Genomic DNA, 19,297 nt, shown 5'->3' on the forward strand with positions numbered 1-19,297 from the left:
ATATTTTTTTTTACCACGATAACAATCTCTCTAATCCTTTTTTTTCTTGCTGTTCCAGTTGACTCTATAAGACCAATATTTACTTTTTTTACAGCCTATATTTTCTTCACTCACTGGGCAACAACACATTTGATGAATGAGCAGTTTGGGGAAACGTTTCTGCTATTTGTGGAGCCGTTAAAAGATTTCCTCTTTAAATCAGGCTGAGGATGAATTGACCCTGTAGGCCTGAATAGATACTGACTGGATTTTAATTTTTAACAAATTGGTTTACAGATCTACCTCTAAATGAATGAAAGAATCTTTACCACTGAGTAGAAGCTGGATGCAGTGACTGCGATCGTGACGGAGAACAGCTGCCAGTTGTTTGCTGCTAATCTGAGTTCATCTCAATCTACTGTGTCGTGTTACTTGTAATCCCAGCCTTCGCTGCCGCGGTTGAACAATCCCATTAACCTCAGTTACCGATCACATTACCTGCGTGCATTACGGCAACTCGGGTCACATCCTATGATGTTTAACACTAAAGTCAGTACACAGAGGGAGTCCCAACAGTGCTGGATGCTCAGAATAAAACCACTAGAATACATACAAACCCTAATTATCTTTCAGAAAATTACTAATCAGACTTTTATTTCTTTTCTTTTCATTAATCTGTAAATTATTTTATTAAGAAATGAATTTCTTATGCTGTAAAATGTCAGAAAACTGTGGAAAAGGCTCATCAGTATTTCCTAAAGACCAAAGAAACATCTTCAAACATCTAGAGAAAAATATTCAGTTTAAAATGTTATAAAATAGAGAAAAAGCAGAAAATCCTCACATTGAGGAAACTGAAAAAATGACTTAAATGACTCATTAATTACTTAAAAAATTAAAAAATTGTCTGTCAATGACCGTATTTCAGCTCAACTCCACACACTCAATTAGAACTGATTGTATTTTTAAAGAGATATGGATGAAGAATTTAAAATTGGCTTTAATGACAAGATTATTGTTTGTTTAATGTTTGTAAAATGAGTGTTGATGTATATTTTCTCGACTCTTATTTATTTTTTTACACTTCCTGTTAATGTGACGTGAGCACTGTGGAGATAAAAAATGAAGTAATTTCAAGGAGAGAGAGAAAACAACACAGGTGTGTATTTTCACCAAGTATCACCTGAGGTCAGAGGCCATGTTTATTTCTGCCCTCCTCACTCTAAAGCCGCTGCGGGTTTCCTGACTTTCTTCATCCCATCAACCTGCACGCCCGGCCTGACGGAAGAGGATTAACGGGGTTCAGCAGCACGTTGTCACACATGAGAAGCTTAATGCCTGAAACACTGTAAACACTGTAAACACTGTGAACTCTGAGGGGAGCTGCTCACAGCGACCCCTAGAGGGCTGCAGCTGAATGTGCAGGACCAAAGTGAAAACGCTCATTAGACTCCAGAGCAACACAAATGAATCTATAAAATGTCTATTTAAATGTGTTACTGTCATTGTGACCTCTCTTTAAAAAGGTAATAACCACACATGAACAGATATAGACTCAACCCCAGAGTGATTTTTGAATTTCGGATTGTGTCATTTGAAGGATGTTTATCGGTCGTAAGAGGGGAGAGTTAAGAAGATAAAACAATATTAATTAATGAATAATTTAAGTCATTTTTTAAACATAAATGTCCATCTTTCTCTGGTTCCAGCTTCCTGAATGTGAGGGTTTTCGGCTTTTTTTTCTATTTTATAACCCGTTTGAAAATGTCTTTAGGAAATACTGATGAGCAATATTCTGACATTTTATATAATTAGAGATTAACAACTAAAAAAATAGAAAAAGTCTAATTTTCATCCTATACTGTTGAAAAAGATTCAGACTAATTTACTGAAAACTCCAGAGAACATTCATTTACATACTTTATATATATCAGGAGAAGACGGCAATGATCAAAAGAACATGTCTTTACTTTGACAGTACAGCACTCACATAAGAACATAAAGCAGAAACATGAAGAATAAAAGCAGGAAAAGAAGCTTTAATTTACAAGTTATCTGCGAATGAAAGAGTCTCACATATTTCTTAGTTTTTACAGGTACGATAATCTTCTCACGCTGAATGTTTTTCTGCCTCCGGGGTGGATGAGACTCAACTCGGCTCACAGCGAATGATGTCCGTCCATCCGTCTCCGTCTGTCCTCTGAGACGGACGCACAACAGGTCGCTCTGGTGTTTCACTGCAGCATCGTCTGTTTCACAACCCTCCCTTCTTTGTCAATGGCAAAGTTGTAATTCTTTGGATTGTCCAGAGCTGCTTCTATACGCTGATCCAAGTTCTCCAATGTGATGAAGTTCTTTGCATCCTCCTGAAAGAGTCACATTTGTTGAGATCAGTATTTTAGGAATTTAACCACAGTGCTTTTTTGAGGCAGAATTTCAAATGTTCCTTGATTTTGTCGACCATAAAAACATGAAAAAGTAGCTTGAAGAATTGCCAATTTTAATAAACATGTGTTACTCTAGTTTAGAGGGAGAAAGCAGAAAGAAGATAGAGAAAAATATCATACCTGCAACTTCAATATTTCCCTCTCTCTTTCTTTGATGAACTCTTGCTGCTGTTGTTCTCGCTGAGCCACAGCTTCCACCTGCTTACGCTCAGCGTCCTCCGTTTCCTTCTGGATCCTCAACATCCTGAAACATAAAGAGGAAACGTGAGGAAAATAATAGAAAAAAATAAAAATAAAACCCAAACCAAGAGTGGTTAATCATATCTTAAAATGAGGTTTCTACTCTTCGTGTTGGGATTCGGAGTTTCCTCTTACCGGACTTGGAGCATGCGGAGGTTCTCCTGGTTGTTGAAGGCCATGAGGGCGCGATGCTCCTCCGCCTCCTGCCTCGCCCTCTCCTCCGCCAGGGAGCCCGTCTCCTCCTCGTACTTTTTCCGAAGCACCTCCTCCTTAAACTCCAGACTGACGAGACACAGAGGAGAGAACCACGTCAATTCAAAAAAAGGACAACGAAATATTCAAAGATAATATTTTACTTTAAAGTACAGTGTTTAAATTTAAAATATCAAGCGCACAATATTTCACAACTCTGACAAAATGACGTATGAATAATTTTAAGGGAAGCAAAAAACGAAGTTCCCTTCTGGGGATCAATACAAGTCAATCTTATTTCATCTTATTTACCAGCTTCATTCAAAATACACACATTGGGAACGATATCCGGCCCAACATTTGTTTGGGGAGACAGAATTTGCCACAACACCAGGTTCGTTAAAGTTCGTGATTTAACGTACCGAAGCGCCCTCGTGATCATCTGGTACTCCGTGTATCTCTCCTTGAGGACGACCATCTCCGTCGCATCGACCGGAGGAGGCACCTTGATTCGCCCCTCTTTGGACTTGGCCACCGGGTCGGTGCGGGACTTTCTTCCCCGGACAGCCTCCACGATCACGGTGCTCCTGGGCGCGAGGAGCCGGGTCACCTGCACGCTCCTCCCGCCGATTACCTGGAACATGACGGCGTCGAAATGTGGCTCCACGGGGTGCAGATTGTAAGTCTCTCAATGTGACAGGTTAATTAAAAGCATTTGAAAGTTAACATTGAGACAGAAATGTTATCGACAGCAGGCAGCGGCCATGTTGGTAACCTCTGACTGGCGGAAGTAATTAGCAACGTAGCTAGCTAGGTCGGCTAAGGCGTCCGTTAGCCTCTACCGCCATCTGTAGGTCGCAGACGATGCTTTTTTAAAATATCAGTATGCCATAGACCGTATATAAGAAGCAGTATGTGCTCCTTATTGATATATTAAAATAGTTTTCATAGTTAAATGGCTCTGCTATACCGGTGTTATAGTGCGAACAATAATATCAGTTAGCTAGCTACGAAGCTAGGTAGCTAGTTAGCTTCGTAATTGTTAACCAGGCAAGTACATTTATAAACAAGTTACTTTGTCAAACACATGTGCTGTGGTGGAAAATGTACTCAAATCTTTTATTTAAATGAGAGTAGCAATATCACACTGTAGAAGTACACTGTCACAAGTAACAGTTCAAAAGTATTCTTGGAAGTACCAACAGCACAGTAGAAATAGAGTCGAACATATCAGAATAATATTAAATGACTGTAAGTAAGTACAAAGTACAGTATTTCCCTCTGAATTGTAGTGGAGTAGAAGTATAAAGTAGCATTAAATGGAAATACTAGTACACTAGTACAAGTACCTCTAAATTATACCTAAGTACTTGTAAATGTAATCGTGAAACGGGGGGATTTATTTGAGTGTTTTAGTGATATTGGAGCCTTGGTTACTTTTACAATGGCTGTCTATTGTCTGTGTTGTTTGTAAAATGTGTGTTAAAATAGATGCCTCATCTACTGCGAACCAAGTAACCCGAACCTAAGACTTGTGCTAAATATAACAGACTTTGTATTTGATGTTCTCAACAGAAGAAACCAACTGGCTCTTAAAACGAGCCAGTGACACAATACTTCATGTTCTGTATGTTGAGCTATTGCTTTACGCTCACAATATGAGGTAAAATACATGTAAAAATTATTTTTTTTGTGTGTATTTCTTTCTTCAGGGGTGCAGTGAGATGCCGGGTGTCAGCCTGGTGACGGATGATGCTGAGGCGAGGTACCAACACATTACAGCTACAGTCAGCGTGCCAAAAACATGGAATGATGGGAAATGGTGCAGTGCCGCCGTGTCGCTGATTGTGACATTGAGAGCTGTAAGTAAGGAGAAGTTTTAAGCAGCATCAATTGCTTCATAAGTGTCAAATGAAGACAGGAGACGTGGACTGATTTGCAGGTCAGTTATATGTTTATTCAGCTTGGCTGTTACAGGTACACCGAGCGTGCAGACTTTGTATTAGTTTCACAGATGTAAAGCACCATTTAGGTCTAACATCAGCAGACAACAAGGAGCTCCTGCACTTGTCTTTCAGTTTCATTGTTTAGCTTTGAATGAACCCACAGAACAGAAAACAAATGCAGATAAGCTGTGAGACACACTGCATGAATATAAGGAGAAACCAGTAACAATTTAGTCTTCCAAAGCATTTACATGTCCAAATGCTTAAATTAGAAATTTAAATAACCAGCCAAATTGAAAGACCCAAACTCACTCTGGTTTTTAAACCAACCAATATGTATAGTATTTGTGTAAATGCAGAGGAAGAATAACTAAAAAGGACAAAAATGGGTCTTTAATATCGTGAAAATAAAAGGTTTTAAGGTCACTGGTTCACTGACGACTAGAGAACCAGGGGTGCAGGACAATGCAGGATCGATTGGGAGAGTTCCTGATCAATACTGCTGCAGGTTTCTTGCATCAGTTCAAACACAGATAAAGTCCAAGCAGCGAGAGATAAAAGGGATATTTGTCCTCCTTCACAAACAATTGGTCAAATGTTTGCACAACGAGGGATCAGAAGAGTCGAACAGTAACTCTGCTGCTTGGACCTTGACGTGTGTGACAGAGAGGAACTCGGCCAAAACAATACAGCTGTCCGACTTAGCTATGCGACTAATGCAGTGCAGCCACTCTGCATTTTACAGTTTGCCATCTTCTTGATGTGCGGTGTCAGAACGTGTGTAGAAGAAGGGGGACTTCTGGTGGACCTCTTGTTTTAGCACAAGGGCGCATCTGTCTTGAGAAAGGATGAGCTTTGGTTTGGTTTTGGGAGGAGTAAAGGATGGAGGGGAGTATTTGGGGGAGAGAACGTATAAGGTATGAGGGAGGGGGAGGGAGAGGGGTGATGTTCAGGTCAGGGCAGGAAAGAAGGGGTGTGAAGAATTCAGGTTGATGCCAGACTGGTGGCATTTAGGTTTTAGTTGAGGGCGGGAAAGGAAGGGTAAGCCAGACGAATCTCTTCCCCCTCCAGAAGTTTCCTGGAAAGAAAACAGATGATCTTATCCTATCTGTGCATTTGTTCACGTATTTACACAATAAAAGTATGAAAAACAGAATTTTTTTAAAACATAGTCATAGTCATAAAATCATACACGTTTGATTAAGAGGAACTAAATGTCCACGTCCAGATCTCACCTGTACGCAGCTATTTCAATGTCAAGGGCCATCTTCACATTGAGAAGGTCTTGGTACTCTCTCAGGTAGCGCGCCATCTCCTGCTTGGCGTCGGTGATATCCCGCTCCAGCTCACTTATCCTCATCTATAAGTGCATAAAAACCCCCACAGACATTCATTATGAAATATCACAGTTAGTGATGCTAGACACGAGGGACTTCCTACGTTGTGCTCTCACAGTTCATTCAGACGGTCGCTGTGAGCCGGCCATCATTTCCTGCTGAGCTCTACTTTTCACGCATCGTATGTCTGACCTTGAGGCCAAGACCCTTTACATGCTTTCTGCTGGAGGAGGAGATTGCTCCTACTCTGAGAGCACCAGACCAGGTCCCACATACTGCTTCACATTCCCCTATTGGGTGACTATTCATGCAGATCAGGATCCAGTTAACCCTCTCATTCACCTGGTACTTTGCCACGTCTTTGGCCTGCGTGTCCTCCAGATCCTCCAGCTGCTTATGAAGGGACTCGATGACGTTCCGGAGACATTCGATCTCAGAGGAGCGGGACTGAAGCAGCCGCCGGTACTCCATGGTCTCCTCCCGGATGGCGTGCACGGCCTCGTTGTTCTTGCTGGCCATCTCCGCCACGCTCGCGAACTTGCCCTTGTACCAGTCCTCGGCGGCCTGCATGTTCTTGCCGGCCAGCCGCTCGTACTGTGCCCGGATGTCTCGCAGGGCAGTGGAGAGGTCGGGCCGGGACACCTCCACGTCCACGCTGATGTTGGCCATCTGCAGCTGGGCCTGCAGCTCTGCCTGCTCCTCCGCAAAGACTTTCTTCAGGAACACCATCTCATCACAGAGAGAGACCACGGAGGCCTCGGCGTCACAGTTGGAGAGCACGGCCCTGTCGGCCTCCTCCCTGGCCTTCTGCAGGGTCTCCTCGGCATCCATGCGCCGCCTCGCTTCCTCCTCAAAGCGCTCCTTCATCTGCTCGTACACGTCGCGCAGGTAGTCTCTCTCCGCCTCCATCCGCATCTTCTCCCCGTTCTCCGAGTCTATCATGGCCCTCAAACTCCGCGACTGCCCCTCGTAAAGCGTCTGCAGACGGGACGGGTCGTTCTGACGCCTCCTCAGCGCCTCCAGCTCGGCCAGCAGGGCTCGGTTCTGCTGCTCCAGGTGCCTCACCTTGTCGATGTAGGTGGCGAAGCGGTCGTTCAGGTCCACCAGCTGCTCCCTCTCCTGGGAGCGCAGGCCCATCAGCTCTGTGTTGATGGAGCTGGCCTGAGCCAGGTCCATCCGCTCAGACCCGTCTGGCAGGGAAGAGGAGAACAGCCTCGGGATCCTCTTCCCAGACGGAGGAGCTCGAGGAGTAGAGTAGAGGGAGGAGGACATGGAGGATTTGGTGGTGGATTGGGAGCCTCTGTAGCTGTCCCAAGGACGGCGGTAGGAGAAGAAGGAATCGTAGCTCATGGTGAATTTTTTGTTGTGGATTTTTTTTTTTTGTTTAAGAAAAGGATGTGGATGTTTTTTAGTTTCAGAAGGTTTTTTTTTTTTTATGTCCCCCTTGTTCTGCACACCATCGGTGAGGATGAGCGGGCGTTTTGCACTGCACCAGCTCAGTGATGCTGCAGATCCCTGGCTTTTATAGAGTGAGGCTGCCCCCCCCCCCACCACCACATAAAAGCATCAGTGCTGTCAGCATCCACCAGGCCAATAGCAAACTGCTGCAGTGAGGAGAGGGGAGGTTGGTTTTCAGACTCACTCTCAGCCTAAACGGGCAGAATTGATGTGGTAGTGCAGGTTTTCTTTTAGTCTGCCCTAAAAAGTGCATCGCAATCAACTACGCTCACAGCATTTCTGTAGGCGTCTTTTACTCAACTTTATTCCCCCGAATGCAGGCTCAGATGCATCTCTCGGAGAATAAAACACATCCTTATTATTACAGTGAAAGCAAACCATGTGAAAATGACCGGAAACAAAGTCTTTTCCACAACCCATCGAGAGAGATCAATACAAAGTACGTAAAGGGGCATTTACTTTAACAGGCAGCCACTTAAAGGTTTTAATGTTATAGAAAACAATTCATTAACTGACACACACAGATTGCTTGCTACTTAAATAGATTGATGTGGTTGATAAGTGCCCACTGCTTTATGTGAATCATGTGAACGATGATTGAATATTCCCACATACACAGATATCAAGGCCCTTTCCTCGCTGAACATTAAACAGATGGCTGGTGCTTTTATACATATACAGATAGTTTAAAACCTAATATTTCCGTCTTATGTACTTCTCTTTTTTCCATCACTACTCGTCACCGTTTCCTGTGTTGCTATGAATGTCCTTTACGATGCTCTATATGTTGCTATTGTTCCCAGAGAATCTTTAGTCGTTTGATCTCTCTAGATTGTACATCGATGAGTCACTGATGTCCCGACACCGCCAGTGTGTGGGAGACACCACCGAGGAAGAATCTCTATCTGCTGACACGGAGAAACAGTCCTGTGTAACATCCAGAGATGAGTCAGAGGTTCCTTTTAAATCATCCCTGGTGTTGGAAAAAAAAAAGAGGCATCAAGTTGATCCTCTCGTACAGGACTCCATTGTAATTTGTGGTGGCGGACATTTCGGACTTGGTACAGTTGTAAGACCGTCACTTTAAAAGCATTAGAGGATGTCAGGATTTGTAATCCTGCTGAACTCACTCTTTGACCCCTGACAGTAGAGGGAAAATAATTAAGATTTCTCACAGAAGATGTGTGGGTTTAGTAGTATTTAGTGTGAGAATGCGCACACACACACAGGGAGCACATCAACAGTACCACCATGATAAAGGCAAGATGGCCTTCAGGGCATAAAGCACCATGCTTTACCATGCAAAAGATAAGGCGATATTATAATGCCGTCACGTGACACCATTTAGTTCTTGTTTCCAAACTTAACACCTGCCAAACTAAAAGATGAGAAGTTGAAGAACTGAGTCACATGTTAGATCACTGTCATGACTCGGCAACACGTCTTCTTTTCATGTTAAGAGAAGTCATTCGTCTGCTGTGTAAAAGCCGACCGTTTCGGCTCCATCCAGCGGACACAGAGGCAGCTTAAAGGTGCGTTAGGGGTCAGAGAATGGTTCCTCCTGTCATAGATTTATGACGGCATGGCCTGGAAGCCACAGCAGCCACTGATGTGTTGATCATTTAACATGAACACTGGGCTCCAATAGAAACGCTCGCCCACCTTCTGGCACACAGCTGTGTATTGTTAACTGTCTTAGAGGGTGATAAGGTCCATTTATGTTGTTGCAGTTCTCGGTAGTTGCCAATAGAGGTCAATAAAACTCATTGATTGGTTAACATTTAAAGGGACAGCTTGCCAAGAAAACACAATGAATCTTTTCCCTTTTCCCTGTTTTTGTGTGACTGCCTGAGTAATTCAGCCATCAGCTGTAATTCCCTCAACTACAGTGAGTGACAAATCTTTTTAAAATAATGCCATGCTCACAGTGGCAGTTCCTCATTTCAAATACGACACGGTTACTTGCAACACTCCACAGATCTCATTTTAAAAAGTTTCATCTAGAACTTTTATAAACCCAACAACAAACACACTCAACCAGTTTTAATACGTTTCAAACACTCAAAGATCTTCCTGATCTAGTCTCACATGACAAAGACCAATCCATCATAAATAAACACCATGTGTTATCTCAGCGCAGGTCTTCATTAATGGACTCTATTACTACGTCATCTTTATTTAATAACTTAGAGTCCAGTGGATACCTTTAAAGAAAGGTTATTGTCATTTACGGTTTGAACACTAGATGGCGCAGTGTGACTATTTCAGAGGAAATACAAGTTGTGACAAAATAATCTCAACTCAAAGTAGCATTCAGTCATATCCTTCTGCTGCTGTGATTTGTTGTGTGTTAAAATCAGTTGTAGTCCCAAGTAGTCAAAGAAAAATGCAAATTACATGTTTATTCAGAGTCATTTACAGAGAATATATTTCCCAATGATACATAAAGTAAAAAGAGAAGTACGTAAAACATTTCTATTGACAGATAAAGACTTTGGAATGTCAGGCTTTTGCATTGCTAAAATGTTTCACCCCGTTAATACATTTACAAGAGTTGCAGAAATACATTTCCACTTGAAAACAACAACAAAAAAAAATCTATTCAGCATCTTTGTTTTTAAACAGGGAACTGAAATAATAGAGCTTGGAGCTACTTGAAGAGCGTGTGCTGCGTCTCAGATCTTCCTTTTACATTCAGTTGAAATCTGCAAAATCCTATCCACATGAAATCACGTCATGAATGTAAGACGTGATCCGACATAGAAACAATACAGAAATGACCCTTTTAGGCTACGTCTCAATACAAAAGTGTATTCCTTTGGTAGAAAACATTTATCTGCAGGAAAGAAAAGCTGCGCTCGACATATAAAGAAGTATATCTGGCGTGGCCCGACTCCTTCCATCCACGGGCCGGTGAACTCTAATGGGACTAAACATTCATCTCATATCAGGAGTGCTGCATATTCATTCATGATGGCATCCTATAATAATAATAATAATAATAAACCAATAAACCCAGAGCAGCCCCGCTGACATGCACAGGGCTGTTTTCCACTGGCACTGTGCTTCTGATTACAGCATGAAGGTGGTCATTCACAGGTCGATCTGTACAGTACTTTGGTTCATTTTTCATCACCAAGTCCTTATAAGGGGGGGGGGGGGGGGGGGGGGGGGTATTGCGCGTAATGCATCCAAGTGTAAACTATGTGCCCACAGAGTTGCAAGATAGACCAAAAAGAAAAAAAACATTACAAATGAAGCAGTGACACGCAGAAAAATATTTAAAAAAAAATCTTATTTTCTTTAAGTCTTTCACTCCAGACTTGTCTTGTGCATGAAATGGTTACTGCCATACACACTAGTAATTTATACAGTGCAACTCAAACTTCATTCAGCTCCCGGCTTAGAAGATTTTCAGCCGTTTGCCGATCGGTCTGCCTCCCTTCGCCACTCTCTGGCTCGGCTGGTCTCTAGAGAGCGGGCAGTACTTGATGGTGTGCGCGTTGTCGCCGTTGGCACTGCAGAGCGGGCAGGTGTACGCCCGGAGGATCGGGCACAGGACTCTGCCGTCCGCCGTCTTCAGGATGTGGGTGCCGTAAACTTCCTCCGGCGCGCCGTTATTCCGACAGAAGACGCACACCTTCGGCTCCGGCTTGCCCCTCTGAGTCTGTTTGCGCCTCCGGTCCATGGAGAGCAGGTCGAGGCCGGCGAAGCTCCCCCTGTACGGGGGCGAGTCTCTGTCTCCCAGCGGCGAGTCACCCGCGAGGTGCTCGTACGGCCTGAGCAGCGCGATGCGCTCCTTGAGATCGTAGATGGAGCAGCAGTCCAGGTGTCCGTCGCCGTCCCTGCCGTGCCCAATTACGCAGGAGCAAACCGGGGAGTCGTCCTCCAAGCCCAGCGTCGCTTTAAGGGACTCGGTGATGGAGTTGGGGCTGCAGGACGGGCTGTTGATCTTGTTTTTGGCGACGAGTGTCGACAGGCCGAGGTAGTCGTTCCAAAAATTAAAGGTGTTGTCATACGGGGACCGCGCGTCCAGGTAGCCGCTGTCTAAGAAATCCATCCTGTCGGAGCTGCAGAGTCTAACGTCCGCAGAGGTGAATAGGCGTTTCGGACCGTGTGTTTGTCAGCATGAGTGGTCTGGCGGAGGGGGGTCTACTCTCTCTTCTCTTGCTGGGTCGAGTATGCAGAGAGCAGTCAACATGCAGGCGCTGATAAATCCCCCAGAATAAAACAGGGGGGGGGGGGGGGGGGGGGGGGGGGGGGGGGGGGGGGGGCGTGGTTTGGTTCAAGTTGATTATCTCTGTGGCTCCATAGGAGGGTCCACAGAGCAGAGCAGGGAGGTACTGAGCTGGGAGGAAAAAATCTGTTTCCCTCCCAGGATGTGACTATTATCACTGAAAGAGTGTCTCTTTGTGCTGCAAGAGAGTCCTCTCTAAACTGATGATCTCTTTTATTCTCTTGTGATTTGTTGGTATTATTGCTGGCGCTGTATTGACGACAGTGATGTTTAGTTTGTACTTGATAGAAAACAACGGTTGTTTGGTTTACAGTCAGGTGATGAAGGTTTTTTTTAATACACAGAAGTAGACTGTGGTACTTTGTTTGCGTCCAGCTGAAGTTTATTTAAAGGAGCCTTCCGCTTATTTTACGGCACACTTGCATGAAGTTAGATGACTTTCAAGAAACCCAGAGGCCCAGACACCTCGACTGTTTGTTCAACACTGGATCCTACATTTTTCTCATAGCCTCTCACCCTAAACATGTGGGTCAGGGTCTTATATATATATATATATATATATATATATATATATATATATATATATATATATATATATACTGGTCTAAGCTAAGCTCAGAAAGCCTTCATTACATCACAGGGCTAATTTCTCAGACTTGACAAAGCTTTTAGAGCCACAGAAACCGTAATAAAACTCTTTCCACATAGGCTGAGCAGTACTAACCACGACGAGAAGACTGATCTGTGTGTGTGTGTGTGTGTGTGTGTGTGTGTGTGTGTGTGTGTGTGTGTGTGTGTGTGTGTGTATGTGTGTGTGTAAAATCATTGGAGGTTTCCTTTTCAAAGATCTTTGGATAACTTTGCACAATACAGATAAAAGATATTGTTGCAACTGCAGTCTATTCCTGCATCCTCCGAGATGACAGACAACAGACAACAATGCTCCACCTGATGTTTGCAGATCAGGTCGGATCAAGAAACACATGCAGAACAGGAACAGTTCGTCACCTGCGTAGTGTCTCACACACATCTTATTTATTCTAATGTTTGCTTGGGAATCACTGGAAAACGTACGACTATAAACATCCAGAAAGAAAACCCATCTGAGAATGAAGAGACACGCATCACAACTTATAGACGATCCGACAAGCAGCCGCAGAGACGTAGCTTATAAAGAGATTTAGATTATGAAGAGTCTTCAAGGATAGTTTCACATCGTTCCTGTGGATTTTGTCCCACATCTCTTACATCTTCAGTATTCAGAGGAGGATTATTATAGAGACCAAAAGCCGTTTCACTGTACGTATGGCGATGTTAGTACAAAGGGGCACCACCACGACGACCATGAAGGTAGAATTTCAGCATCATGCATTTGAACACATTAGCAGGTCCCTTCCTGCACTGATGAACCTATAGTGAGCTGTTCCACGTGTCCTCCCTGCACCTGTTCTGCTTCCCCCGAGTCCCCGGCTTTGTGCTCACAACCAGCCCTCCTCTGCTCCATTGTCTCCTCTCTACAGCGGCCCGTTTAACTTCATTAATATGCATTAAAACGGAGTGTGCCACGTATGTGTGTGTGTGTGTGTGTGTGTGTGTGTGTGTGTGTGTGTGTCAGTTAAAGCTCAGTAAGACGGGCTCACAAAAAAAAAAAAAAAGAGCCTGATAAGTGACCTGACTGCTGGGACAATGACTACGTTACTATTTTTGTCAGACCCTCAAGTGAAATATTAAAGGCAGTCGAAGTTGAGACAAAAGTCATTTGCATGTCTTATGTTTGGAAACTGGAGCTAAGATCCAGTTTGCCAACACCGTGGGGGGGGGGGAATAAATCAATATCAGTCCTTCACAGACTTACAGAGTCTCTGAAAATGATCCTGTGCTTCAGTGTTATTGGGAGAATTATATAAAAAACTCAAACCCATAGTTTTATCTTCCTACTTCTGGATTCAATGTTGTTTATCATAACTTTATACGCTTTTTTTTTTAGGTTTGTCTCCTTTGGCAATCAGTATTTAACGTTGAAGTGAGAGACCTGTGTTTGGTGTTACAAAAGAATTGAATTTTGACATTGAATCATGCTAAAATCCAAAAAATTTGCATTGACCCTATAAATCCTAAAAAGGGTTCTTTGAAAAGAGAAGACGTCGGCTGCTGCCGTGGAAGTTTCCAGCGAGTGTAGACGGCACAACGCATGAAGAAAAAAAAAATCATGTTAGTGAGACAGTTTCTTGTACGTGAGAATAAATTATCATCAGAATACACCACATGGTCTATTTTCAAGGTCACCGCCGGCTCTGCATGCACAAAGGAAATCATGAGAGAGCATTTAAAAGATGAATGGCTGCCAAATCACAATAGATAAATTGCATTGGGGCCAATATGACATGTGGCTCTGCTGCTTTCAGGGTGCCTATATGACTCTTAATGCAAAATGTGCTCGGCAGCAACAAAGACAGTATTGATAATGCAAATGAAATACATTCGCTTATACATTTTAGGACGTTCATTTGGAGTCCCATGACTTGATAAAGGGCAGCGGCTTTTCTTTAGGATGATTTGTTGCATGAAAGAAAAGGATTCAAGGCAAGTTTATTTGTGTTTGTACGGCACAAAGAGTCATTCAAAAAGAGCTCTGCACGAGAAAAAGACGATTTTAAAACACAACAAAGCAGTTAAAGAAGAGTAAGATGAGATAAAAATAGACAAAAAAATACTAAACAGGCAGTGCAGTTATTGTGCAGTAATAAATCACCCAAAATGTAATAAAGGAAACTAAAGTGCAGCAGAGAAAATAAATCAAAAGACACGGGACAGTTTTTAATTTAGCTTTAAAAGAGGCCAGAGTTAACTAAATGCAGCTTCATCGTGCTCGCTGGTTTTGCCTACATGTAGATTTATACACTCAGTAGTCAGTTCTTTAGATACACTCAGCTCAGACGAACACAGTCCTGCAACAAATCAACTGTTGATTCAACCTCAGGGTTGGTTTTGAGATCGTAGGTTGAGTTTTGTGTTGCTTTTTAGCGAGAGACGTTTCTGTTATTGAGACTGCTGTCATTGATATAAACGTGATGGACAAAATATGAGAAACACCTGCCAGTATATTCAACGCAAAATCAGAATGATGATACAGTTGAATCAGCACTCCATGATAAAGCATATCAGCCTCTATAGGGTTATTATTATTATGGGATATTCAGTGATTTAAAATGGGAGGATTCTAATTGTCTTATATTTTTCTTACTGTGAGCAAAGTAAGCTTAAGCTTGTGTTAACTACAGACCTTTAAGAAAATAAAAAAAAAAAAACATCAACCGACTCATTTCTGGGTTTCAAGACTCATCCCTGCGCCTCTATTTATGTACAAAAACAGTTAAAAACACATCAATGAGTTGCTGTTTCATGCTCCTTCATTGCAACAAACAGGTACTGTGGTTTGTATTTGAGTCAATGTCCTGCTGCTGTAAATACCCACAAGCACCAAATGGGTATCAATCCGCAGCTGTAAATAGGCCCCAACAAAATGCATTGTTTACTCCTGTTTAGAGTAATGTTTTATGAAAGTATCGAGTCTTAAAAACCAAAAAGAAACTATATATATATGTATATATAGGTATGTATATAGTTTATTTTAAGATGTAGATCTTCAGTAGAAACCATTTGGCTTTGGGATAAGTGTAACAGACAGGAAGTCAGAACATATTTAGACACAAACTAACTCACTCTTGGTTTTGATCTTTTTATTGAATTTGTTGAAAATGACAAAAATACAGAATAACGCCAGCCTTATCCTTTAAAATAATAATACAAAGAACTGAAAATGAGTGTAATAATGTGCTCAGATCTCCCACATAATTCTGAATGTGCTGCAGTTTTCTAATAGTCTGTTTAATACATTTAAACTAATACATACTGATTGCTATTTGAAGTTTCTGGTTGGTTTTTTTACCGCTCAAAGTCGATGGGAAGCAAGAAGCAAAAGAAGGCATTTAGAGGCACTTAAAAAGAGTGCATGATAAACTCGCCAAGATAACAAAAAGGAGTCAAAGAGCGACTTCCATTGGAGCCAAATAGCAGCTTTGTTCACACAATGTGTTGCCATTGTTTCCCTCTGTTTACTTGTCAGTGCTATCTGGCCTCACACAGGCTGCTACAGAGTGTGAATCACGACTATTCGCTTTTTGTTTTTTTCTTCCGGCTCCAGTGACTCTAAAGCTTTGGCTTTCAAAGGGTTAAAAAAAAAAAATCTTCACGTGTGAATTTGGTTTTCAGAGTGTGACGATCACACCCCGAGGAAGCTCTGTCTGCCCAGCAGCCGAGGCTGAGATGGGCAGACCCTGCTCCCCCATTCATCACTGTCAGGTTGAATAGAAAATTAACAAATCCCTTAATTAAAAGACCTCTCTAGACTCTGCTGAGTGTGTGTGTGTGTGTGTGTGTGTGTGTGTGTGTGTGTGTGTGGCACGTGCCAGCTGCACTGCTACATTGTGCAAGCTACAACGGGCCCGGCAGAAGAGACACACACACACACACAAACACACACACACACAACACCCCCTTCCATGCAAACATACACACTCACACACACACACATACACAAGCACGGCCGCCATTGCTGTAGCTGGATTAATTTGCACAAACTGCATAATGGAGCTTCATTCTGGATCTCTGTGAAGTCCCCCGACACAGAGCTGTGTGGGGAGTCGGATGGGGCTTTGATCCCTGACCTCTGCCTCCTCTCTTGGGAATATAAGACTAACGGTCCATCCATCTGCACACACACACACACACACACACACACACACACACACACACACACACACACACACACACACACACACAGACACACACACACACACACACACACACTACCACACACCGTCTGCTCCTTGAGTCCACCCAACTCCAGACGCGTGTCGTCGTCACCAGCAGCAATGGGGAAATGCTAAACAAGCCAAGGTCAACGCGAAATTAGGGGGATGCCTTTCGGCCTGTCAAGTGCTTTGTCACGACCACCAGCTCTCTGCTATTACTCGGTCCCCCCCCCCCGAAAAGCTCCGCCCTCTCCTCCCGGCAGCTCGGCATTCATGTATTCACACACACAAACACAATATCCTCTTGACAGGGTGAGAGTGGTGCAACTGACAGGGATGTGGATGAACGTCCATAGAGCTAGAGACCCGGGAAAACCTAAATGTGCACATTAATATTCATGTTTTACGTGAATATTTTGACACCTTTAACTCTTGATTTCTATATTATGTTACCGTCGCACATCAGAGCTGAAACTACTCGTTGATGGACAAGAAATTGATTTGGCAAATCAGATTTATCGTTTAAATAATTCATCGAGCAGAATTGCCAAATAGTTCCTGTTTCTTGCTTCTCCGATGTGAGAGTTTGGAGCTTTCTCCCCGTTTATGTAATTATTTCATTCAATATTTATGTCCCACATCAGTTTGTAATGTTTAAACAAACATTGATTGATGATCTCTAAACAGAAGTCATCCTCTGTTTTATAATTAAATTAAACAGCTTTTTACTTCACTTGCTCTTAATCAATGAATTGTTAATTGTGTTGAAACTGAGGCTGCAGCCCACAATTGTTTTCACCATCAAATAATCTACCTCTTGTTTTTCAATTAGTTGTTTGGTCTATAAAATGTACCATTTATAAATAACGCTTTCCTAAAGCCTGATGTGATGTCTCAGATGACGGTTTTGTGCGACCAACAGTCCAAATCCCATATTGTTCATTTTACCATCATTTTAGATAAAGAAAAACAATGAATTGGACACTCAACTAATCAAATAATCCACAAATCGTTTTGTCTCTAGATGAACCATTGTCTAGTTGGGACTGCTTAAAAAGTGCTTTGTAATACTGGTTTTAAAAAAAGGTCTTAAATGGTATAAAATATATATTTGTATTACTGTAAAAAGGGAGTCAAAAAACTCTCTGCTGTAACTTGTCACCACAGCGAGGAGAGCAGAGGAGGAGGAGGAGGAGGAGGAGGAGGAGGAGGAGGAGGAGGGAAGTTGCGGGCCCACGGATCAGAAACTTGTTTAACTTGCCCAAATCTGCAGAGATCAGAGTGGGAAGTGGTCAAAGGCTTTAGAGTGTATCGGCACAAAGGGGCCGAGAGGATTAGAGGTGGATTCGTTGAGCCCCTGCGATGCCCTTCATCTCTGGGGGTCCACAGCCAGAGCACCTTTGTTGGGTTAACTAACGGCACTTCCCATGAACGCAGTGAGCGCACCAATCCCTTTTTAATGATGCAGGGAAAATTCCATCGTCCCTGATTACCACAATGCTTTCGAGAGCCGCCATTGTCCCGCACACCAGGTCGAGCTTTTAAACTGTGCAGCCAGGCGAGTGGACGGCGAGGCGTTTGAAGTCCACTCGTAGTATTTTCGCCTGTTACTAAAACAATGCTGATACGTGCACCTGCTTTATGGTTGCAGCATAATGCTAACACTAGCACTGCCGGGGCTTTAATTGCCACTGTGGCCACCCATGTCTAAAATATATGCAGTAGTATGGAGCTTAATGGGTTGTAACATAGTGCTATAAAGTGGTGAATGTGTATATGTAAGGTAAAAGGTTTTATAGGGACCATCCGACTTATCTTGCAGTGTCCCCTTGTGTGATCCTCATTGTCCTTTAGGGCTGGACATTAGGTGGGCTACCGATTGAATAATAAGTCCCTCAGATGAACTGTAGAGAAAGAATCCTAAGAAACATGGCGAACCATCAAACCTCAAGAAAAAAGGAAGAACCCGCTCAGAAACATTACAAAAACAAAAGGCCGCAGTCTTCAATCGCTCATACGTTTTGATAGCTGTGCAGTAGAATCACTGTGAGTCATTTTCAGAGAAATAAGTGAGGCTGTACTTTGAGCTAAATGCTAAAGTCAGCAATGCAAACATGTTAACATTCGCTAGTAGCGCTGAACACAAAGTACAGCCGATGGGAAGGTCAGTAGCATTTGGTCGTGAACCAAAGTATTGGACTAATGGACTAGATGATGGTGCTAGATGAGAAGTTCAGGAATTATAAGGCATCTTCAGGGGAACTTTGATTTCTTTTAATACATTTTTATGACAAATCCATCCAACTGTTCTCGAAGCATTTCCCTCAAAACCACAAATGTGAACCTCATGGCGGCGCGAGAGGAAAAGTCAGTAGGGTTCATCCCCTGGGAACCACGAATGTCTGTACAAAATTTCATCGCAATCCACTAGTGCTGAGAAAATCAAGTATCGCCATACTTTTTGGACCAAATACCTTGATATCGATATTGCGACGATAATGTTGGGTAGACCTTTGGTGCTTTTCAAAATATTTAACACAATGGGATTTTGATTGATAATCATCAGCAATGTGTTTATAAGTAGGTAAAGGCAAATGATAGAACAGCTAGTAAGTTCGGAAAATTACGTCACTTTACTGTAATTCGG

The 19,297-nt window shown here is 42.8% G+C and overlaps 3 protein-coding genes across 3 annotated transcripts; all 3 read right to left on the minus strand.

Moving 5' to 3' along the window:
- Window positions 1-1,924: 1,924 nt before the first annotated feature.
- On the minus strand, window positions 1,925-3,632 carry mrps26 (mitochondrial ribosomal protein S26). Its single transcript, XM_068717781.1, has 4 exons — window positions 3,281-3,632; window positions 2,802-2,948; window positions 2,547-2,670; window positions 1,925-2,345 (listed from the first exon to the last, which is right to left on the minus strand). Exons 1-4 carry the CDS (start codon window positions 3,499-3,501, stop codon window positions 2,214-2,216), a joined length of 624 nt encoding a protein of 207 aa, XP_068573882.1. The 5' UTR covers window positions 3,502-3,632; the 3' UTR covers window positions 1,925-2,213.
- Window positions 3,633-4,790: 1,158 nt separating this feature from the next.
- On the minus strand, window positions 4,791-7,656 carry neff2 (neuronal intermediate filament family member 2). Its single transcript, XM_068718033.1, has 3 exons — window positions 6,484-7,656; window positions 6,040-6,164; window positions 4,791-5,882 (listed from the first exon to the last, which is right to left on the minus strand). The coding sequence occupies exons 1-3, from the start codon at window positions 7,489-7,491 to the stop codon at window positions 5,822-5,824; spliced, it is 1,194 nt and encodes a 397-aa protein (XP_068574134.1). The 5' UTR covers window positions 7,492-7,656; the 3' UTR covers window positions 4,791-5,821.
- Window positions 7,657-9,986: 2,330 nt separating this feature from the next.
- Window positions 9,987-11,766, minus strand: LOC137877728 (nanos homolog 1-like). Its single transcript, XM_068717792.1, has one exon. It carries the CDS (start codon window positions 11,657-11,659, stop codon window positions 11,003-11,005), a length of 657 nt encoding a protein of 218 aa, XP_068573893.1. The 5' UTR covers window positions 11,660-11,766; the 3' UTR covers window positions 9,987-11,002.
- Window positions 11,767-19,297: the final 7,531 nt, after the last annotated feature.

Source organism: Cebidichthys violaceus, unplaced genomic scaffold (genome assembly GCF_023349555.1).
Source record: "Cebidichthys violaceus isolate CVI_PGR_0920_01 unplaced genomic scaffold, fCebVio1.0.p SCAF_22, whole genome shotgun sequence".
NCBI classification, from domain to species: Eukaryota; Metazoa; Chordata; class Actinopteri; order Perciformes; family Stichaeidae; genus Cebidichthys; species Cebidichthys violaceus.